Source organism: Plectrocnemia conspersa, unplaced genomic scaffold (assembly GCF_051122295.1).
Source record: "Plectrocnemia conspersa isolate PC_06_02 unplaced genomic scaffold, ASM5112229v1 ptg000005l, whole genome shotgun sequence".
Lineage (NCBI taxonomy): Eukaryota > Metazoa > Arthropoda > Insecta > Trichoptera > Polycentropodidae > Plectrocnemia > Plectrocnemia conspersa.
In genome coordinates, this window is record NW_028277169.1 from 29,688,701 (window position 1) to 29,714,804 (window position 26,104).

Here is a 26,104-nt window from a genome sequence, read left to right on the forward strand (position 1 = left end):
AACTCTAAATTATTATTGAACATTGAACAACTAACTGAACATTATATGTCAATTTATATTTTTTCTACTGTGCATTCATGTTGCTTATTTTTTCAAGCTGAAATTTCATTTCGAGTCAAAAAACATTGTCAAAACTGAGCGTTGGGATGCAAATAAAAATATTGCAGTAAAAATAACAAATAACAGACTCACTGTAGAGTCGGCGTTGTTGCTTAATTCAATTTAAAAAAATTTAATAAACGAGTTGTGAAGGTGCAGCGCTTTGAAAGAGCATATTTTCCATTCCCATCATCATCATGGTTTGTAGGCATTTTTATGACGAATATTTTTCAATTGCAACTCTGTTTGATTCACACGGTTCGAGTTTTGTACCAAATCAATTTGGGTCTACCAAAATTTATTCAGTTATCGATCTTATTCAACAGACCTTTCCAGATTCGCACGGAATATTCTTTATATACTATATATTATATATAAAAAAGAAAAAATATTTTTTAAATATATTAGTGCCAGAAAAACATAATAATAAGTCGCTATACTGAATGCTACAGTTTTTTTTTTAAAAGCTAACATCCATATTAAATACTGCATTTGAGTAACCGATCTTTTTTTTTTATCAATATTAGATGTATTTTTTTAAGATAATAATATTCCTGTTAGAAAGATTTATTTATTTTAAAATTCATTGATATGAGAGTATTGATTAGTCTATTCAAACCGAATTTTAGTCAATAATAGGAGGGCGCAAAAACAATTATCACTTCTTAGAAGTAAAAAATTCACGTCAAAAGCAATAAAATCGTGCCGTCGCCGTTGCAGTGGGAACGCTCGGCAACGGCACTGACACATATATATAGTATATATTAGACCAAAAAATATAAAAACGTTTATCAATGCAATTTCATTATAAAAATACTTTTTGGCTCTTTTTGGTTATAGATTTAGATAGGAAAAAGGTATGAAATGGCTAATATATGTACCGTAGTGTACAAAATTACAATACACTTGTATGATTTGATGCATTTTTTTTTAAAATATAATATATGTTGTTTTAAATCAATAATTATTTTAGTAAAAGTATTTTAGTTAAACTAATTTTTAGCTTTGAGAAGTGGGCCGCGTGTTTGTCACCACTGTGGTAGATAATATAATTTAAAAACTGAGCTAGTTAGGTAAATTATTATTTTTTTGTGAATCGTTGCCATTAAAAATAAATATTATCTATGCCTTAATATTTACTAAATGATTTAATATAAAATAATATTTTTTTATGATTATATTTATTTTAATATATAAATTTAGATTCACTTCAAACAATAAAAGAAAAATCTTGCATTTGATAATTAGTTTAGCGTAAACAATGAATATAAAAATCGTGCAGGGAACCCAGTATTGCACAATAACCACAACATTTTATTACCGCAATATTAAAACTTAACCCTTGTAAGTGTCGAGATACACACCAGAGACAAAAGTTGCGTACTTTATTTTTGATAGGCATCAACTTTTATGAGTGTGTTCCAAAGATAATGCGATTGCTTCTCAATTTTTCACGTCTACTGATTATCCAGTCTTCCTTCAACGATCGATATAAAAAAATGCGACACTTAGTCACATCACTAGATCACGGAGAGAGACTCACTCACTCGTTCTCAGCGGATTACTGAAGCCAATCCATGAAAATCGCTACGAGACAAGTGACGTGATAAAGATTGCTACTCGACATTAACTGCATATTTGTCTCCATTTGTATGTATTTGGTGAATTGTATATTTATTAAATAATCTATATCTGGCTGCAAATATACATCCAAGTTTCATATTTGCCAATTACATTTTTATTGCTGTATTACACTATTCGCAAATGTTTCGTTAATCAACCTTGAGCGAAATTAAGGAACTTATTATTATTTAATTCTAGAGTAGTTACTTTACTTCACAGTAATCAAAGTTTGTTATTTATAGACATATGCTATTAATATTACCTCTATTTTATTTATCCGGAAATACAAACAGTAAGTTTATTACTAACCAGCACTACTTTATTTGAGTTGATTAATAGCATTTATAACTAATAATTCCTATTAATAATTCAAATCATTCGGATATAGTTTAGTAATTTTATCATTTAACAACTGCGCTGATTTCATTTGATAATAACACGTATCTTAATTTGAAATATAAATTTATGGGAGTACACGTGTCTCAATTCTCTTCCTTGCGTATTCCGGAATTGCGTCTGGTGTGTGGCTCCTTTGACGTTTCTCCTGTTTCATCTCAGTGCCTCTCTTCTCTCCGGATATAATAGCTGTAGTGGTGTAGTTTTACTTTGCTTTGCGAGTGTAGACAGCATTTACTCGAGCGGCTTTTTGCTGTTCCTTCCGTGTACATATTTTTTTTAATATAATAGTTAACTAAATAATTTTAACATTACATCATATTTCACGCAAGTCGTAAATCATAAAGTTACGAGCAATTACGTGCTGTTGCTGCACTTGTTGAAGGATTATTTTTTTCTGGATTCGTTCTGAAATTTATCATCCGCGTTGAAACGTCAACTAGAATCTGGCCTGTCCCTTTTTTCGCCCAACTTTTCGCCAGGGCGTTCCGCGGTATTAATCCGCCTCTGCTTTTCTCCGGAACGAGTGGTGGTCTTTTGCGGTGTCTCGTCTCGTTTGTTACGTTTTTTTTCACTGTACCATGTTCGCGCTTTGCGAGAGATGAAAGGCTTTTCCGTAAAAATTAAATTCTTCATGATTTATGGGGGGCGGCCCATCGGAGTTTCAGCCGTCGTTAAGCGGAGTTTCGACGCTGATTGCCAATCGCGAATTTCAGGAGGCGAGGAAATAGATTTTCATTTGCAAATTACGCATTAAGCCTGATAAAGCGAGGTATAAACGTGAAAAATGAGCCAAATCTTTATTAATGCGTGTGTTTTCTTTATAGTTTAATACGATAAATTTATGCGTTAACCCGCACAATATTTAACGATCACTATTTCAGGAAGGTCAGGGAAGCGTTTAACGTTTGACGATTATGCGTAGTTGTTAGATAAGCAGAAGTTTAAGACACAGTTATGACCATCACTAGTTACTGTAACAATCGCATAAAAACTTTCATTTAATACTGTTCTGAATGTATTTGTTATCTTAAACAGAACTTTAGGCATATCATAAAGCAATCGTCATGAACAATGCTATTGTTAAATTGCCTTAAATATATTGTACAAATTAATGTAATAATAACCTAAGGGATTCAACTAGATTATTCTACTTGATTATGCATTCATCTGTGTTATTTGATAAATGTTCTTTGTGAGGGTTGGAGTATTATATAGCTATCTGATTTTATGAAAAACAAAAATATTATTTTTTGTCACATCGCCTAACCTATACTTAATTGTCCAAATCAATTCGCGTGGTACTGTACTGTGTTTTCATTATACATGCCAAAATGAGTGTCTAAAAATCAGAAAAATAATATTTATAGACTTAAATTAATTATTGTTAAAGTCAATATGTGATACAGTATGCGCTTAGGCGTCCTATGGTCAACACGCATGTCGAGCGCTGCATCGTGGTCACGTGGTCAAGTTATAATACCACATGCTTATCGGGGACTTCAACAGACTTACTGACATCTTTGAATATTTTAGGGCACCAAGAGGGATTAATTATATTTTTGATAGTATATTCTTCTAACAGATATCGTTATTATATTTTTTTACATATAAAATTAAATAATTAGTGGTACTTGATTTTGTTAAAAAAAATCGTTTCGAATATCTTTATGTATTTTCCTAGATCGGTTTATATAAATGTCACACCATAACGATATTTTATTTAGAATCGATGGCGACAAATTCTAGGATAGTCACAGATGTAGTGTTCGTATTCTGAAGTATCATTTTTATGCCTTATGGCATTTTGCAAAAGCCTACAAAGATTTTGCGTAAATTGAATTTTTACGATCGAAAAGTTTTCACTGATATTGTATTGGTGAGTGCACACACAAACTTTTATAGTTATCAGTAGCGTAATTTTAATAATATGACAATTTAAAAAATTGCGATTATTTGGCACATTTTTCGATCGCGCGCAAATATGCCAGCTGTACGTGACAGCAGCCGCCGTGCGGGCGTCATTCACGGCCGCCGTCCAGACGGCATATGAATTTTGTGGCAGTGTGGCCGCTACTCCGAAGTCGGATTCGGTTCGGATAACTTCCAGAGCAGTAGTGCAAGCATAATGGAGGCACGAGAGCCACTGGCCTCCGCTTATACATCCAACCAGTGTCACTAAGGGTTTCAAACCTTATATTATTTCTATAGTATGTAAATACTATTCATATATTATAAAATAAAAACTTACATAATAACAATCTAACATTTTTTAAATAAACATAATGGATTACCTTTTTATATACATTTTATATTGTATATGTAATTATTTTAATGCAATGGCAACACAATTTTTTTCTTTTCTTCTGGCTTAGGACATAAATGTGATAGATATCATGGTCTTTTTTTATATGATCATTTTAACTTGACACTTGGTGATTCTAAAAGGTTGTCGATTGAGGTATTTTTGTAAAGAAAGCAAATTTAATGTCATAAAAAATAATTAAATATGTACATCTGTGCTTATATACAAAGCAATCATTTTGCTAGTTTTATTTACTAGTACATTACTATTTACACTGTCACAAGTTCGGGTGATAATATTTCATTGTTGCCATTTTAGAGCGATGGTTGTAATAAATCTTATTCAAATCCATATTTTTAAACGTTATAGTCTTTGTCTTTCATCCTCATTCCAAATATTCAACAATCTGATATGTCTTCGTTTATTTTAAACTTGACATCACTGTCATATTTATCCTCATTTGTGATATTTTATTTCTAAAACTACAAGAGATTCTGATAAAATTCACAGTAATATAAAAAAGTCAAATATATCAAATAGTTTGTTTATCGACTAGAAATAAAATTTCACTTTAATACCTCTGCAAACGAACGTCACTTGCTCAATGCAAACAAGTCATAAATGCTTTGAATCGAATTAGTACTTTTTAATTAGATTATCTATTTTGAATAAATTATATTTGCCACGGGTTAATAATATAGTGATATTGTTTAATAGGTGCGGTACTAATTATTATATAAATAATATATCACTTATGTGTAAATTATGCTAAAGATTTTTTATAACAATATTACTAGCGAGAATCGAATAAAGTACATCTAAACCAAATTTTGGTCAATAGGAGAACGCAAAAAACAATTATCCCTTCTCAGAAGTCAAAAATCCACGTCAAAAGCAATAAAATCGTGCCGTCGCCGTCGCAGTGGGAACGCTCGTTACCGAGCGTTCCCACTGCGACGTCGCTGACACGATTTTATTGCTTTTGACGTGAATTTTTGCCTTCTGAGAAGTGATAATTGTTTTTTTGCGTTCTCCTATTGACCAAAATTCGGTTTGAATATACTTTGATTAGCTCTCTTATAATAGAAGTCCATGGTAATATCGGTAAAGATAGCTATAATATTTTTGCAGACCAGCTGTAGTCTGTACTTATTCTTCCGCTTATTTCCCCCTGAGAGATGAGTTGGCTTAGTTTGTATTTTTACCTATATAATTATAGTTTTAGAACTTTCATTGGGTTTAGTTTGGGTTTGAACAGAAAATGGACGTTTCGCAACTGTCAAATTGAGTTACATAGACATTTTAGAGCAGCATATTAGCGCATATCAGTTAAATTATATTTTTGCTAGTAGAAATATAAATCTATAGGTGCAAATGTATTTGTGTTTTATTAGTGAAACTATAAAATTACCAAAAAATATACATTCACTGTAACATATTATACATCGGATGTAAATAAATAAATATAGGTGTCCCAAAATTAACGAACGAAATTAGATTCAACGTTTTCTCTTCGTTGTGCATGGTCATTTGGCTTCAGAATTTTGTAAGCATGGAGACACATATCTTTTGTGAGTATACGCTGTAAAGAGCTTCTTTGTCCACGACGCCGAATTGATGTTTCGGGATTTTCATCAACACTCTCATGCACTGCTTCGATATTGACATTTGAACGGCTTGTTTTTGCACGACCAGTGTGTTTAGCGTCTCCAACTGATCCAGTCTCTCTGAATTTTTCAATTAATCGACAAACTTAAAACACTATTCCGACCATATTTTATATTAAATTTTCGAATTGCGGCTGCCAAACTTTCATTATTTTTGAGATATTGTTCAATAATGAAAACACGCTGTATCGTGTAACGCTCCATTTTTACTAACCCTGAACTCTCAGCTGTCAAATTTTTTTTCAGGGTTGCCAACATCTACTGCACAAATGACGGCAAATTCAAATCTTGCGTTAATTTTAAAACACTCTTTATATATATTACTACATATAAAAAAGTTGAAATCATATAATTTTACTAGCGCCTGCCAGATCATTTATATTTTTACTATAGTCCAGTCAAATAAGGGTTTAACCTCGGAATGAAAGATAACAAGCTGAAATTTTGCACAGACCTTTGTTTTGGCGTTCTAAATATATGGTGAAAAGTCTCAAAAGATATCGTGTCTGCTAATCAAGATATTAAGGGTCAAAGGTCATAAAAATCGTTTTTTTGCAAATATCTCGCCTCTTTTGCGTCGCATGTCATTAAATGTTACACAAAACTCATAGAAAATAAAATTTTCTACAAGTTTGTTATAATTTATTTCTTCGTATGGTTAATGGTTTTCGAGATATAGCGCGGGGAGTGGGAAGCGCGCATCCGTTTATAGGATAACGCTATGTAAACTACGGAGTCAGAGTTACCTGTACATTCTTCCACAGTTTCGTAGAAAACATCGCAAATTGTTATCTGCTGAATGAACCCATCTAAAGCATTATAACTTTCAATCACCATATCTTCAAAATTCATCATCAATAATGCAAAAAGTAATAGCGTATGGCCTCTGATACTTCTTGCAAAAGCGTGACCATCCAACATTTTGTCGACAGAATTCGAAGCATAAATTGTACTGAGAGCTTCCTTGATTCCGCTTCCATTCATTATATACCCTATGCATCCAATAAAAGACATAAGCATACGAAAGCCTCCTAGTTTCACAACTACTCTGGACAAGTCTGAGTTAACATCTGAAGCTGCTACGATTTCACGTGCTTTTATGTACAACGGCTGATCAAAAGTTATTAAGCATGTTCTTTGTTCATGTTTCTTGGCAGAGTTTATAGCACACTGTAATGTGGTGTAAATTGTGTCCATATTACTCGCAGGATGATGAATAAAAGTAAGAAACAGAATCCGAGAAGTTACAAAGTTCTCATTGTTTTTTGTAAGTTGTTCAATAAATCCATTCCACCCTGGCAACGGAGAGATATTTTTCCACTTTCCGTACATCCACAACAAATCAACTACATTAAATATTTGTTCGGTTAGTTCTTCTACATCATTAAAATTTTGAACTTGAATCTCTTGCTCAATCCGGGTACGACATGATTTTCATACAGTAGAAGGGGTATATGTGATAGTGCTGCTAACTCCTTTGCGTAAATTGCGTTTTGTTGTAAATTTCTTTATGCGGTCATCAGATATAACTTCAGATTTTGGAGTTATTATTTTTATCATTCCCATTATTTGAACAGTATTATAGCCATCAAGAGTATAAATATTTTTCTGAATTATCTGCTGCATACTGTACTAAGACACTTGACTATGATGGTTGATTACGAGGCTGTGGGTGATAAACAGCTGAAATTTAACATTTTACAGTATCACTATATGAAGCGAAAAAACCTAAACTTGACAAAACATCCAAAAGTCTTTTTGGATGTTTGGCCTATCTGTATTTTTTCTATGAAGAAATACAGATAGGCCTATTAATAACTGCGAAGAAAAGGACCGTTTTCGTATGGCATGACTTATAGCTGTTTTCGTTTTAAAATGCCCCGTCTTTCCTTTTCTGTTCTTTATAATAACTTCTTGCAGAAAATGTAATAAAGTTTTCGGAATTTCTTCATTAATATTTTACTCGGGGACAGATAAGACTTGGTCTCAACAACAGAAGATCGAATATCTTCTCTAATAATCGCCGCAGCAGCTTCCACTACGCGCAAGTGTTCTTCTTCCGAAGTGCCTTTTTTATTTTCATACCAAGCTATGGATAAAATTTAAGCTTGAGCATCGCAGAATGATCCAATCTTCGTTGTAATTATAATATCAGTTAAATATTTTTCTCTTAATTTGGAAATGATCTTCTTATCATCTGGTACATACTCTGTAAGAACATCTCTCAACTCTTTCAATTTTTTCGCACAAATTTCTTGTCGAGCAATATTTCATTCTTAATTCCTAATAATACAATGAAGAGTGTAATAAAATTATGGTTCAAACGACTTGCCGAGACCACTTTTTTCACGATTGTTTACTTTTTCAAAGCTTATACCAAGTTAAGCAGGTAGAAATACTCGCTGGATTCTATAAACGGATGTACGCCTCCCACTCTTCGCGCTATATCTCAAAAACGGTTAATGATACAAAACAAATATTATAACTAAACTTGTAGATAATTTTATGCTTTACAAGTTTTGTGTAGCATCTAATGACGTGCAACGCATAAAACGCGAGATATTTGCAAAAATACAAATTTTGTGACCTTTGACCTTTGATATCTTGATTAGCAGACACGATATTTTATGAGACTTTTCACCCTGTCCTTAGAACATCAAAAGGAAGGTCTGTGCAAAATTTCAGCTTGGTATCTTTCATTCCGAGGTTTAGCCTTTATTTCGCCTTATTTGACTGGACTACTAGTAAAAATACATATCTACTGGTGAAAATGTATTCCGATATGATTTTACTGAAATGACATATTTTTTTGATAGTTTCGAGACTGTTTTTTCTGTATTTTTATTTATGAATAAGCACATGAATGTTTTATTTATTTATTTTTCTGCATTAAATTCAGTGTTCAAATGCCCGATAATACAATCTATAAAAACATTAAATTGATATAATTCAGCTGGTGCTGAGATACATCTCAAACAACTGTAGTTCAGATTCATTATTTGAGGTTGATTTTTACTTTTTTATATGATTTTTTCCAGTCAGGCCCCTCGAGGAGAATTTGTCCTCTCTCTCTCTCTCCTGGCTAAGACTATCAATAGCAATCGCAAATTTACTGTGTGGCTAATTGTCAACAAGACATAATCTTAGATCTGTAGCCTTCAATTAGAAACAACGTTTTCATTGCTGAACTAATTATTTAATTTTTTTTAATGTATTTATATAATTACAATGAATTAAATAATTACGTTTGAGTACGAGAAAATCGGTGCTTTAATATATGCAATATTATTATAATTGAAATGTGTATATGCTATACTAGAAACATCTTATACTAGTTCCTGTATAATAGGAAAATCTTATAACAGTCTCGCCCGAAAATAAATTATGGTAAAACATTCATTGGATAGCGTCGGTCCGTCCGACAGGGCGCTTTATTGCCAAGCAAATAAAATCGAATCAGCCACCGAATTAACCCTTTTAAGCCTCCAAGGACTAAGGATGAGAGAGAGAGAGAGATTAGCGTCGCGTGAAAATTCCGCCGCTCTATTTATTTATTTATTTAACGACAGAGCGCTAAAAAGGAGAGCGTTAAAGTGTGAATTACGACGTTACGACGCGCCCCCCTTAGGGCGCATAATATAATATTATATTTCTGCGTAAAAAATTCACAACCCATTAAACGGCGTCCGTCGTCGTCGCTTCAATTATTAAAAACGGCATATGTGCATATATGAACAATCCACACGAGTGTCGTACAAACATAAACAGCGCTTCCGCTTACGCGGGCAAACATAGCCTTAATAAAAATAATACGGGATGTTAAACTAAGATGTATAAATTGTCTCTATAATCTGTGCCTATATTTACTAGGCTGAAAAGGTTACGATCTTAACGGATCATCCTGTATGAACAGTCCTTGTAATAACTGTAAAGCAATCGAAATATGCAATTAAGACGGTTCGGGGGTTGAGTTAACAATAAGGAAAGTCTCGCTTGCGGTCGCAATAAAAACGGGCAGTTTTCGTTTTTCATCTTAATAAAAGCGACCGAGATCGGCAAATGTCGTAAATGATGTTTTTTCTGTCGTTCGCTCGAACGAAATTAGCCGTTATTAAATATTCCGCGATGCGTAACGAACGACGGAAGCTGTAATTAGAAGTTATTGCAAACCAGTACGTTATAATTGGGTCTCTGGCGTTTAGGGATTAATATTATTATATCTTTGCCGTAAACTTGAATTTTTTTGTTGCTGTGTGTCTAATACAACGTAGATTTATTGAGTAAAATATTTACTATGTAAATAGAAGTATCAGGAAATGTTCTTAGAGATCTAATGGCAGTATGATTAATCGGCGATGTTAATGTTCCTATCTGACGTTCTTGGCAAAACAAAAACGCTATTCATTATTTTAGTACCACTTTGTTTGCATTGGTAAGTAGTGGACTTTGACAGATTAATTATTATTAACAATTTTGCTATTTCTAATGTCAAACAAATCTTAATTAATTTGACAAATATGCGTTTATACCGTTGGGAATATTAAATTAAAAAAACTCACACAACTTTGAGTTGTTGCACAATAAGAACACAGAATCCAGTCGTCTCTAAAAATCGATTTTAATTCCGAAAGTCGTAGCTGGACCAAATTTGACGTGAAGAGGGAAGCGGCTGCTTTCTCGGTTTTGCTCCACTTAGTTTCGAGCTCAAAATTTGGGGAGCTCTTATGATTAAATTCACACAGGCCCAGAGGGCTTGCTGCCATTGCACCCCTAAAACCAATATTTACCAGAAAAAGTGCTCTAACAAGAAAAAAATAAAATAGGTACTATATAAACAATGTCCGCTTGCGTCAGTAATTTATTTTGTTCCAAACTTTGCACCTGCCGCTGGAATTTTAATTATTGGACATTCATTGAATCGGTGCACATTTTTAAATTAATAAATTGATTTTGCTTTAGGAATCGCTTGGGTTTATTATCATCACAAACCTGCGCTAATATATAACCACAAAAATATGTATTATTTTTATATATGATATATATTTATATTTATAAATATATGTATGTATTGCTATGTAATTTATTCAAATCATCATCTGTAGCTGGTTGTGCTTTGTGGACATTTCTAACCAAATCGTAGTGGTTTTTTGACATTTTCCTGATTTTCGCGATGGGGTGGAAATATCAACGATCGTTTATTGGCGTTGCGTATGTTTGTTCAAGTTTAATATAAACTGCATCAGCTGACTCTCGAGGTCGGTCGACGGAAAAATAATTCTCTCATCGACCGACTAGTTCTTCCAAAACTTTTTAGTAGCCTTGCTTTAATAGCTGAGTGTTAGGATAGAAATGAACCTCATAATTCCTCAGCCTCAGGATGAGTGATTATGTACTGAAAATCTGAATACTTATATAGGCTTTCGTCAGTCACATCTCTTTTCTAATGATTTGCGATTCAGGCTCCCCTGCTAGTAATAGATTTCATTTTATGAGTTTTATAATAAAATTATCTGCGTAAGAATCTCGGTTCAGGTTAGTTTTATTAATAACTATTTAATAAGACAGTTGTTTTTAATTACCCTGTTCCGTATGATTACAGATTATTAGCAAGCGGGAAAATGACTTAAAACTGTCACCAATATTATTAATATTTTCCAAGAATAAGTTATACATAGGGTTCTTAATTATTCAAAGTTTTTAACTATTTGAATATTGAAAAATATTTGATGAAGTATTTAAATATTCGTAATTTTTCTCACTGTTTTTACCGATATTAATTTATGTAAGCAATTAGTGCAAAATTCGATTAATTTGCCTATAAAATAATATTTTCAATTTTATAAACTATGCATAACAAATTACTGTGGGAATTACTGATCAGTGAGGGCGTCAAAAGGAAAATGTTTATTTTAATATCACATACTTTCTGATCAGGGACGTCATTTCAGCTTTTAAAAATTACTAGAATTAAGATCAGCTGCAATTGAATTAATTCAGAAAAATTAATGAAACATTTTCTGTATATACAGTAGCTAATAATGTTTGCAACGAATTTAATGCACATAAAGATTTGTGTTGATTTGCATATAAATTAAATAACTAGAAATTTATTAACCGCAATCGAATTATTGAACTGCTTTATATAAAATATTTGCGTCTTTAAACAACAAATACAAAAATGTAGCACGAACTTCACAAAAATTTACGTCGCACATCTGTTTTTGAGATAGCGCTTAAAGATAATAATTAGTGAGTTAACATTTTGTTTAGTTCAACGAATAAATTCTGCAAGTTTCGGTCATAGTAGACACCGCCGATAAATATTCTATTCACAAAATTTTTTCAAAAGCATTTTTTGTCGAGAAGAAGCGTTTCATTGTTTCGCATTTCGAAACAAAATAAAGGCGCATAAAACCATGTATTTTTGAGTGGCACTAGTCACTTGGGTATATTGAAAAATAAACGAATACCTGTTGCTCATGTATACAACTTGTTTCATTCTGATATTTTTTAATTTCATTTAAGATAGTATAAACTAATATTTGACCAATTGTTTCGATTGAAAACTCTAGTTATACTATTACAGATATGACCACCTGCCACATAGGTGTCATGTTACCTCACTGTCTTCAGTAGAATTTTCTTAATGTAATTTTTAGTTCATATTAAATGGTTTACATATTTTTATGTGTGTTTTGTAGGATCAGGTTTTTAAACAAATACAATTATGAAATGCTTGCGGTTTATCTGTTTTGCGGATCTTATTTTGTAGCATTAATTCAACTAATCTTTAATCAAAATCCTGCTTCACTGATATTTTTCGTTCGTCTCTGTTTGTTGAAATTTTAATATAACACTAAAGCAAAATATAACATTACACATGAAAATACCGAAAACTACCACATCAATTGAAAAGAAAAAAACGTAAATAAATATGTTATGCTTGAAACAACACAAATAAAAATTGCCAATTATACTTATTATTAAAAATAATATTGACGGTTTTTATTTTCGAGCAGCAGGTCGGTCACATTGTAAATAATTAAATATTTATTTTTTTATTCACATCTAATGTAATTATTAATACTATCCCTCATATTATTATTGATTAAATTAAACCCAAACACTAGTTTGGCACAATTATTCATAACTCAATAAACAATTTATTGTTCTACCGATAAATCTAAGTATATTTTGCCTTCGACGATGAATTATTGCGATATCACAGGAATGCACCTTCCATTATGTTGATGGTTCACCGATTCAATTGGCACTCGAACACTGTATATCACACAATACCCATAATGTAATTAAATCTGAAGCGTTAACGCTTCAGAAGCGGTTTTCTATGTATAAATGTATATAAGCATAATCTCGCAAGCTTTAAAGTTTATCACCTTTAGCCACCATCAATTCACTTTCATTGATGTTCTTGCCTCCGCATTGAAATATTATTTTGTATTTTACAACATAAACCGTTGAACGACTTGCCATTAGGACCACATTGACGACGCAGTCGTAATCAGGTTTATTATAACCGCAACGCGATTCGATTCGATTTAAAGTCTTATTTTTAGTTGCGGAATTTCAATGATGATTTAGTAGAGCTCTGGTTTCACTCGGTCCATAATCGATTACACTTCGATCGCATCCCATGAGCGACATCGCACGTGTTGTTTGGCTTAGCAAGTGTAGCGAATCTTTTGGCATGAGCGTGTTTACTTTGAGGCGGTAATATTATCAATTTTGTGTGTCGCGGTGTAAGTGAATTCGCGCTTTGTTTATTTTAGACGCGGTTCCTCGATACGGCTGATAGACTTGGAGAGGAAAGATAAATGATGTAAATTATGTATGACGCTGAAAGTAATTAGGCAATTATTTATTTATATAATTTTATCCTTTGATAAATCAACCGAAAACTAACATTACCGTTTATAAACTATGGATGATAAGAAGTGGTTGTAAATATATAATATACATGCTTCAGGTTTGACACCCCTGATCTGACAGCGTGTGCAGAATTCTACTTTCATTATTATTTATTTTATTTTATTAATTTATTTAGCTACTTTTTACAAACTATACAATCTACTAGTTATTTTTACAAACTATGTACCCTATTAGATAAAAATAGATTTTATTTATTTAAATTAAATTAAGGATTGAGAACCCTAGGGGGTGATGACTTTGTAACCAGTGAGAATCGGGGTGGAATCTAGTTAGAGTTTTATTACAATATATCTTGTATATAACTTCCGCTTCCGAACGCGCATAACCTTAAATGAAAAAACAAAGGAAATATGTTTAATTATAATAATAAAAATAAAAATTGAATTTGCTCTGATTAATATTCGAACCGCCGGTTATGCATTCGGTTGTTTCGACCAATGAAAAACAAGCATTCAAATATAAAACAAGATGGACGACATCAACGTGACAACAGATTCAAATAATTATTATTTATAAATAAAATTTTGCTATGCGACAATAATTTTCATTTGTTCGTCATGTGCGTTGTTCGATTTGACTGAATATAAATAATCGGATTGCAAATTAACTAGGTGTGTTAAAACTATGATAATTAAATATATACATAATGTGTTGAGGATTAGATGAATACACTGATTAAACTAAATAAACAATCATAAAACAATCTTCATAATAAAATATTTAAAGTTTGAATTCCCGGCGACGGACTCCGAGGCCGAAAAGTGAGTTTTTCTTTTTATAATAGATAAACATTATCATTGCTTCCGATTTAATGCACATATACGTTAGATTTGACTGAACGTTTAAAACGTACCTATGTACGTTTTTAATGTGAACTTACTATGTATGAAGATTGAGGTTAATGTCGATCAAACCGTATAAATGCTAATAAAATGTATTTTTTATCTATTGATATTTAGGATTACTAACTTGTACGACGATCGCGTGACAATGATTGTGATGCAGTCGGTTATTTATCTGAAGAAGCTTAATTACATCAAAATAAATTAAAACCATTATTGCAGCAAAAACAATTCACCTAGATCGCTCCGTTCCGAGTGACGACTCGCAATGTGTAGTTTCTTGGATGTTATCTAATAGACGACATTTTACAATGATTATAAATATGTGATTGCATACCTGGTATAATTGATAACCAAAATATCTAAGAGTGGCTTTAATCACTCACATTGCACCGCACGATAGTGAGGTACCGACAGATGTTGCGATGTTGTTGTTTTCTCCTAGCGGTGGTGGAGAAGCTGGCGCAGGGATGATGTCCATGGGATGTCATCGAAAGTCTTGTAGATACCAGCAGCGAGTGTCTGAAAGCAGTTCCTCTTGCTGCAATGATCGTGTTCGGGAGTCTCAGGTCGTATCTTTGCGTCTGTCGGTGGGGGCTCGTCTGCCAGGTGGGGTCTATTCGAGTGTCTGCTTGAGGAAACATCTTTAGTCAGCCTAATATTTATGCATATTCAAAATAGTTATTATTTCGTCAGCAGGATTATAAAATTGATTTGCATATTAAAATCATCTAATCGAATATATTGGTTAATTTGTCATGGTTAGGTTTTGGTTTGAACGGCTAAATTTTACGGTTTGCCAAAATTGTATTTAATCTTCCTTTCGATTTGCCTTTTTATTACTTATGTTGCTGCAAATGTATTTAACTAGCAATAGAAATAACTAATCTACCTAATATGATATTATTTTCTGATTATTATTGTTTTACTTGCTGACCATAAGTGGCGGCTCAACTTTTCCGGCAGAAAAAATTTAATGCCTTCACTACACTCTCTGGAAGTTGTCCGAACCAAAGTTACAACTGAAGTCGGTCGAGTCCTACGACTTTGAGTAAGCGACCACACTGTCGCAAATTTCATATGCCGTCCGGACGGCGGCTTATGTCACGTACAGCCGGCATATTTTCGCGCGATCGAAAAATGTGCCAAATAATCGCAATTTTTAAATTGTCATATTATTCCAATTACGCTACTGATAATTATAAAAGTTTGTGTGGGCACTCACCAATACAATATCAGTGAAAACTTTTCGGTCGTAAATATTCAATTTACGCAAAATTTTTGTCGGCTTTTGCAAAATGCCATAAGGCATAAAAATGATACTTCAGATTACGAACACTACATCTGTGACTATCCTAGAATTTGTCGCCATCGATTCTAAATAAGAATTATGGTGTGACATTTATATAAACCGATCTAGAAAAATACATAAGGATATTCGAAACGATTTTTTTTAACAAAATCAAGTACCGCTAATTATTTTTCAAATATTTAATTTTATATGAAAAAAAATATAATAACGATATATGTTCTAACATATATAATATACTATCAAAAATTTTGGTGCCCTAAAATATTCAGTAAGAATCTGTTGAAGTCCCCGATAAGCGTGTGGTATTATAACTTGACCAAGTGACCTCGATGCAGCGCTCGACGTGCGTGCTAACCATAGGACGCATAAGCGCGTACTGAAATTGATCCGAGTTACTTGTTCTATCTCAGTTTGCGAAACACCATATCATTATCTCTCTCACTCTCGTCACTTAACACGCGAGAGAGCGAAAGGGGAAGTATCTCACTGCTTGCGCTCGAAAAAGCAGCTCTGACTTCGGTCCCTTTGACTTGGAAATAATGCCGACAATGCTTGGAAGCGCTCGAAGCTGTCCATGTCGACTGAATTACCCGCACTTTGCCTCCCGTTCTCGGTTACCTCTAAAGAGCTGACTAAACATGAATATTTTTATGCGGACCGTTTAAATTGTTCTCATTCAAAACAACAATCAGCAGTAAACTGCTTTTAATGAACTGATCAAGTATTATAACATTCATTAAAGTAAATCGGTTAAAGCTATTAAGCTGCATTCTTAAATGGCATTGAATTGATTAAACCAATCAAGAAAACATGACAATAAACATTCTGAATTTACATAATGTTAATTTGTCGTTATAATATCAATCGTAGCGTAATTCAGATTAGGCATGCTATCGAACCGTTTGAAATGTTTACCTCGATAAGAATATGAATGTATTATGCTATCGATTTGTTTACGTTATATTCTCCCCTCGCGCTATATTTATACCTGCGTTTGTGTTGTTAGTAATTTACGTCGCTCGCGATGAATTTTCATCGAAGAAAATAATTGTGTTTACAGTTTCCGTCGCGTTTCACGTGTGTTATAATTTTACGTAAAAATGAAATTAGAGATTGTGTCGTAGGGGACATCAATCAAACTCAATTTTTATTGGCGTAGAATATATTTTTTTAATATCAGCTGAAAGTTTATTAACTTGTCTATTTTTGTATTGTTTCAGGACGTCATACACATGATCAGCTCGCCGCACGGTCAAGTCCAGCGCATAGTTGTATTCAAGAAGAACGGCGTCCAAGCGATGGTTGAATATCCTTTACATAGAAATAACGTGATGAATAGAAATTTGAACAAGTCTCACAGTAAGTGTTTTGTTAGGAGGTTAGGAGCCCCCACACCGGGAAGTCTTTTCTCGCACTCCATTTTCCGGATTTTTATCTTCTCTCTTCTTCGAATGGAAATTCGCGCACAAAGGAATATGTATTGCTACTATGGCATATATAATAGCTTGTCGCTCGTCGGATGCTTGCTGTGTTTATTTACACTGTCAAAACGTCGGGTAATAAAAACCGGCTGACTGACCGTCTGAAGAGATCCAACTGATGATTTATACGCGCCTCGTTATTAAAACAGATGTTTAATATAATATACTGTGTCAATATCAAGGGTACCGAGTAGTAATATATTTTACGGAGTTTTTGAAGCGATCAAGTTCACGAATATTTTATGACAATTTTATGCCTTTTATTTTGTTTATTTCAAAGACCCATTTCTGCACATTCTCATCACTCACACGTGCCTCACGTAATATTTTTATTATCATATTACTTAAAATACTTTTGGGTTTTAAGGCCGAAGGGTTCTGACTTTGCAGTCAAAGTAGACGCCGGAAAATCTAGTAATAGTTTATTTTATAAACATATATAGATAAATTTATGTAACGCTTTTATGCGGCGGGGTCTTAGAAGTCGAAAATCTTAGCAGGAGTGTCGAGTTGTTTTATTGTCGGTGCGATATGTCTCGTGTCCAAGTGTCACATTTTTTACAATGTTGATATGAGACAGCTCTGTCGAATCGCATATAAGGACGTTTACGGGCTAATTGCACTACTTTTTGGTCACACCCACGAAATGTGTTTACGCCGTAAAACGATACACTGTGGGTACAAGATAAAAAAAAACACATTCGTGCATTAAAAAATAAATTATAATATTAAGTAATTTTTTATTAATTTTTATGTTATATATTATATATGTAACTATATATAACTAAATAAATAAATTATTTGCATGGTAGAACGTATTGTCTAGCGCACATCCTTTCCAAGCAAAGAGTAGTTTTTCTGCGGTACTTATGCCTGATTGACATTCGAGATAAACGTTATATTATGTGGTTCAAGCAATACTTCGCACTCTCTACTACTGTGTAAATAACGGTGTGAAGCCTAGCTTTCGAAACTCCCGATTTTTCCGCTTATTTATTACTGTTATAATGACGATTTAAATCTTAACAAATTGTGCCGGTGATTGAAACCTCACAAAGCTGTACATGTTTAAATTTAACATTAAAATATTAGGTGCTGAAAATCGTCATGTATCTGACATAACTGTGTTATTTATTTCCTTATTGACGAGGATCGTTACTCATATTTTTTTTATTGACTGCTTTAAATAACCCACCTCATATTTATTGTTCTTATGACGCAGTAATGACATATCTTTGTCGCTTTCCTTCTGTGATATGTGTATGTACATATTCTGATACGCCGACAGCTATTTGCATATCCTGCTCATCAATAATATCGATTTGAACAGTATTTACTCTGCTATCGCAAATATTGAATATCTCGCGTCGTACGCATTGAAAAATCAACTAAAAGCTAATCTAACCATAAATTGTGTGTGTGTGTGTAAAAGCATGTATAAACATCTTTACATTATTAATTATGAAATACATATTTTTGGATTTGGTGCCGAGTGGTGTGACTAGTGCAAAATATATCATTTATCTAAAATGTGTACATAAAAATGTCAGTATCGAGTGGTGGAATAGATTTGAGAGTCTTCCTTGTCGTCGTCAATGATTCTATTGGTGATAAGTAGCTGCTGTTATAGTGTCACATATTTTATCACTGTTTTTTTAGTAAGCTTGGATGAATAGCAGATGAGACAGATCGATTGCTAATCGCATTCATTTTTAGTTCTACCTCTAAACAACCCTTTTGATTGCTCGCAAAACTTCATGCTGGGCAACCGTCCAATGATTTCAAATAATAATTTAAACAAAGTTTATTCGATGCGAGGCTATTACTGTTTTTTATAGACCAGTTTATTTATTTATTTATATATACATGAGCACGGCACAACAGCTTTATGCCAATGCATCCTGCACAGAAAAAATACATGTACAAATATTTACATTATATTATTAATGGCTATTTATGGAGAGTATTGATGGTAATTAGAGACTACCACATATATTTACCTGTTTTTTAAAAACTATTTGTTATGAAATATTTTTCTTTTATATGTTTAAAAATAGTATTAATATATTATTATTAATCTGTGGCATAAAATAACACTTTCGAACTTTAAATATGTTGTCCTATATATTTAACTGCTTTTAAACTGATCCAAATATGGATGTTATCCTTTACATTGTTGAAGTTACAATGGCACAAATTCCGCGATAGGTTTACGTTGTTTCAAATTTGAAATAGTTCACGATTCGCTGTCACATTATTAAACCAAACAATAGTATGATTGATCTAATTCCGATACGCTGCCTCAAATACGTTATTAATTATTAAAACATCACGCTATCGAGCGATGTATTCGGATTATAGTCTGACGTTGCAATAATGTGCAGTGGTTAATTACCATCCCGAATGTACTACTAATCACAATGTGACACTGCGGTAAAATATATGATAATTTCACCCTAGGGATACATCCATCTAACGAGCGCGCATCTTTGAACATGTTTGTATACACTAATATTGTAAATATAATGTTGTAGCACGACAGACGTTGGTTTTATGCAAAATAATCAACATCAGACTAAAGCGTTGACATGTATTTTATATGTGAGTTTCGATATGCTTGACCTGTAATTTAAACAAATAGAAAATTTTAGGTTCGGTATGTGATGTTTTTTATTTTTTGAGAAATAAAAAATTGATCCAAATTTTTTGAAATTTTTACTGATTTTATTTAAAACAATTTGGTTAAATATTTATGCATGTAAATTATATTGTAGATATTAATTAGAATATTTGATAATCATAAAATAAGTGTCCTTTTTTAATGAATCAAAAAAATCACTTTAAATTTTTATTTTTATTTAAACTTCTTTCTAAAGATATAACCTTCTTCTAGCTCTCGGATCATTTTTGTAATTCCATTGGCGTAAAATATTGGAAACTGATGCAGAATATTACAATTGCCCCTTTTACATATCGTCTGCATTTTAAATTTTTTCCGTATTGGAGCAAGGTCTGTAAAATAAGGCGGATGAGATAAAACATACAAGCCAAGTTCCTTGATTTTATCGATAGTCAATTTCGTCACATGGGTTAGCCACTGTTGAATCAGATTGGCTTAGTTACCCGGCCAACTGATTGATAGTTTAAGTATGATTTGTTTCCATTTCTGCAGTCAGGACATCATTACTGATATCTTTACTGGTCTCCCACATTCAATATTACTCTTGATATCGTAATTTTACAATTTCATAGAATTGTTTTACACCATCTTAGACATTTACGGATATCTAATGAATCAACTACCACTTAACAAAAGTTTTTAGTGGCCGTAATTGGCATTTTTTTCGGTAATTCATGTAACATGCAATTTTGTATAAATTGTTCACTTGGTAAAAAATTTGCCATTGTAAATTTTGGGTCCTAAATTTTTTTAAATATCAGAATATGAAGTCCAGATATGCATCAACACAGATATAATAAAATACGTACTTAGATTTCAACTAGCAAGCACAATTGATTACTAAAACTTGAATTTAAAAAGTGACATTTATTTCAGGATTACTAAGAATGGTCAATTATGTATTAAATTTTCCTGTATAAGATATGATTATAAATTTGATTATTATATTTAATGCTCATATTAATTAATTCATTGATATTTTGCAATTCAAAAAATATTCGTATGCTTTATATGCATTTAAATAAAAACATGGACTTTTGTTGCAGTTTTTTTAACGAAGGAATCCTTATTAAAGAATAATATTATCATTATTTAGTCTTTGATTGGCAAATGTTCGAGGAAGTCAAAACGTGTTTGCTAATCGTAATTCCTAGAGTCGGTCATAAAACTTAATTGTAAAACAAGTTTTTCGAAGTGCTTATCGAAAATCTCTGTCCCTTGTTTCGCTACCTGAATGCAATTGTGAATTTAGAGCACTTTTTTTATTTATTTTGCTACTAATGCATTAAATGCTCATATTTTGCAAAAAAAATTAAACATATTATCGTATGCTTTATATGCATTTACATAAAAACATCGACTTTTTTTTATTTTTCTGGCAAAGGAGTCCTTTCCAAAGAATAATATAATCATTCTTCAGTCTTTGATTGGAAAATGTTCGAGAAAGTGAAAACGTGTTTGTTTGCTAATCGTAATTCCTAGAGCCGGTCATAAAACTTTATTGTAAAACAAGTTTTTCGAAGGGCTTATCGAAAATCTCTGTCCCTTGTCTCGCTACCTGAATGCAAGTGTGAATTTAGAGCACTTTACTATTTATTTTGCTACCAATGTATTAAATGTTCATATTTTATTATTTTCACTAATATTGGGCAAAGAAATAAAATATCTCATCGTATGCTTTATATGCATTTACATACAAATATCGACTTTCGCTTTATTTTTCTGGCGAAGAAATCATTTTCAAAGAATAATATAATCATTCTTTAGCCTTTGATTGGAAAATGTTCAAGGAAGTGAAAACGTGTTTGCTAATTGCAATTCATAGAGTCGGTCATAAAACTTAAATTGTCAAATAATTTTTTTGGAGCGTTAATTGAAAATTTCGTATCATTATCTCACTACCTGAATGCATCTGTGAATTCAGCGGAACACTTGAAATGTTATTTTATGTAGCTAATTTCATAACTCTAGTTGAATTTTAGATACATTTTGTATGCGAATAAATTATGAATGGGAAAGCTTGATTTAATTTTCGTAGGTGTTGTATTCTTCACGCGCCTATCTATGTACGCATGTATAAGACGGCTTTGTTTTAAACTTTTCCTTTTAGCACAACACACGTGTCGCTCTTTATTCGCTTATAAAGTTTCGCAGTCAAAGCCGCGAGTGTGTGGTGCTTTCGGTATTAATTAATCTTTCGCGGCGAAATTATTCAACGGTCGGTTTATAATATCCGTTCTGTGTGTGTTATTCTAGGTGGCAATAATTGTACACGTTTTCCGGAAGATTCGACAGAGATTTTGTTATGTAAAGATATGTAAATCGCGCGTACCACTCCGGGTATTGTGAAGGAAAAAAACATCTGGTTTGTAATATCCGGTGGGATTTTCCGGATGCTTTTGGTGATCGGTCGGATGGATGTGAGGATTTCATTTTTTTTTGGCGAGTGTTTAATTTGAGGCTCGGACGGAAGTTTGACGCATAATTAAAATTAAATTATAAAGATATTGTGAAAGAAGTTCGAAATTTAAATATTTTTTCTTAGCGGTGTTGGGAGTATAACAAGTTGCTTGAAATATGCAAATTGATCTTGAAAATATGGCATATACAGATTTTTACCATCAACTTTGATTCAATCTTTCCATGCCTTAAAAACAGCTTCGTCATAAATTATGTGATGCGTATAAAATATTTTTTGTCATTATTGTTTAGATATAGATCATACAAATCAAATTTTAATTATTGTTTTAAAGAATGTTCATTTATCATATTTACGCCACGTTATGCAAGAAAATCTTGAAAGGTGATGAATATTTATATGATCTATCAAAACATATCTGTGAGGGACCATAAATTCTAATCATTTGTCATGTACATGTTCAGAATAGATTCATTTTTATTATACCATCCTAAATATGTTTAAATAATTTTGAAAAGCACTATTACTAAACAATCTCGAGGTTGTTGAGTCTCTCCGTTTCCCTTTATCACTGACAAATCTACCCCGCCTCAAAAATCCATCTGGCGACGTTTCAGCTCATTTACCCCCCGAGAGCCGGCCGTTGAAGGATTACGAAGATTGTAGTGGCGCACATACGCGTTTTAAGTCAGCTCAAAGGCGGCGGTTTTGTCGCTCTTTACGGTAGATTTAGCCTTTTCCCGATTTATGGCCGTCGCATTTCCCTTCGCCGCTTTTCTGGATCGCATTTTTATTTAAGCCCAAAAAAGTCCGGCTGTGTCGGCCCCGCCTGAGACTAAACGGCTCAAGATCTTCTCTTGGGTAGGATTTTGATACATTGTTGTCCGACCGAACATAATCTGCGTAACGCCTCTCTATATACACTAGCTACGCGAGTTGACTCGGGCGGATTTAAATTTATCATCGGAATGCGTGTCAGTTTAGAATTTAACAGATTCGACCAATTTAACTTTGGTTATCCGTAATCAACGCGATCAATCAATGTGACGTTTGAAAAATTCGCTTTTCGGGAATGTTTATTTATACTTGTGGTTAAATGTTGATGCATATTGTGTATTGAACGGGGTCGCTTCTCAAATTCTTGTTTCATTATGTTTGATTTTCTCTAAATTGAACGGTAGAGCTTTCAAACTATGGCGCATGTACTAAGAGTGATCACATTCTATTGGTAATTAGGTACAAATACTTGTTTCTATGGTGCATCTAAATTAGGCTCTCATGCTAATAAGTCAAAAATAGTTCTGGCTGTCAGCGATATTGAAAAATAATATAAACTGTCACATAATTTATTATGATGAGTATTTTGCTTATTCTGGAGTACTTCAAGGATCCAATCTAGATCCTCTGTTCTTTCTCTTCATCAATGACATCATTCGCGATATTATATAAGCCTTTTATTTGATGTAACCCCAGTATCACTATTACTGATCGCGGATTTGGATACAGGCGGCCCTCAAATTTCGCACATAATTGGTTTCTGAAAATGTGTGCGAATGTTTAATGTTCGAAAGTAGAGGGAAGTAAAAATAAAAATGAAATTGTGTGTATTTTAAAATATTTATTTATCAAGTAAATATAAGATGTTTAAGAGGCATTTAAGATATATTTAAGTGGGGTTTGCGGGTGCTTCATTTGAAAAGTTATCAAAAGTTAACTGTTTTCCACTATTCTTTTTATTTTCTTCATATAGTATTTTATAACATGCTATGTTTTTATTGATCGCCCTACGCACTTGAGATATGCGTTCTTCATTGGGATCACAATTTACCATAATATTTAAAAATTTATTAAGATGCTTGAAGGCTTCATTAATATTTTTCATTGTTAAAGAGTTTTCTAAAATAAAACTGTCTTATCTACATTAAATATTTGGCTAGAGGAATATTCTCCATCTTCAATAATTTTGGATAATTAGGAAATAAATTCTTTTGCAGCATCTTTATCCGCACGCATCAGCCGATTTTCCAGTAAATTTAATATTATGAAAAGAATACCTCATTTTAAAACTGTAAAACCAACCGTTACTTGCTTGAAAAACCGTGTTAAAATCTTTTTTTAATCTATCCTTCCAATCTTTGTGCAAACTAAGAGCTTTTGATTGAATAATTGAAATACTCAGAGGGACATCTTTTTGATGTTGGTCATCGATCCATGATGACAAAGATTTTTCCATTTCATGTTTTTTTGGCCGTGTTTTTTGGAAACATATCTTTAAAGATTGTGCAAATATCTTTAATTTCAAAAATTTTGAACGTATTCCTTAATTATATTTTTATTTTGCAAAATTGAACAAATCATAGACCTGTTTGTATCATACGAACGTCCGATTGAAGCAAAAGATTCACCGCTATCAGAACGTCTAATAATTTCCATCTTTGTCTCGAATTGTATGAAGTTTATGAGTCCTTGATTTCTTTTTGTTCGGATCAACACTGAAGTTTTTCCGTTTCTCACTTATGTTTATAAACTTTTTAAAAAAAAAAATGAAATTAAAAAAATGTTTTTTTTTTAAACGTGCGAAATAGCGAACTGTGCGATAGTCGAACGTTCGAAAGTCGAGGGCCGCCTGTACTTTCTACATTTTATTTAAAAAATTATATACTAGGCATTTCAAGAATTTTCAATTTAAATGCTTTTATATATCTAGATGAAAACACTGAATGTGTTTTCAACATAAGCTATTTTAAACACGCTGCAAGCACAGCTTATATTCTACCATGTTACGCGCACGTTAGCGGAAACGATCGCTTTTATATTTATTTATGTAATTTTTAAAGTGATCATCGCTAGATTTTAAATAGGTTAATTGCCGCATATTATTAATCAAATATTAAATAATATATAAAATTTTCGCCTTGAATTTTCAATGAATATGAATAACTTATATATGCTTGTTTGAGATGGAGGAGGTTTCTTTGCTTCTTCTTGATGCGTGCGCTAAATGCGATGATTTGGGATTTGATTATTTTTGTCGTCTTTCCTATGTAATTCATTGCGTTAACAAGTGGAGATTTTGCACTTGTGTTTCGGGTAGCACATATCACAAAATGTCCGCTATGTCAATGTAATATTATTATTTTATTTTTCAATAGGCACTGAATGGCTGTTGTTGAGCATTTGAATGTGCTTATTCCTCGGAATCGTCACGTTCAGATGCACTTATCGGCATAACAGCATCTTTGTTTATTGCGCTTTTAACGCGTATTTCCAATAAATGCTTTCTATCTGGCCGAGTGGTCCCTGCATTACATTGTGCTATATTTAGGATAT

General features: G+C 32.6%; 1 protein-coding gene across 4 annotated transcripts in view; it reads left to right on the forward strand.

Annotated features, from left to right (window-relative positions):
- Positions 1-26,104, forward strand: part of sm (heterogeneous nuclear ribonucleoprotein L) — a 407,921-nt gene that overhangs the window by 263,242 nt on the left and 118,575 nt on the right. For all 4 annotated transcript variants that reach the window (XM_088186952.1, XM_088186954.1, XM_088186953.1 and 1 more), the window contains exon 3: positions 17,415-17,500. In XM_088186952.1, coding sequence (XP_088043078.1) covers positions 17,415-17,500 — 86 coding nt within the window. The remainder of the gene's footprint in view (positions 1-17,414; positions 17,501-26,104) is intronic.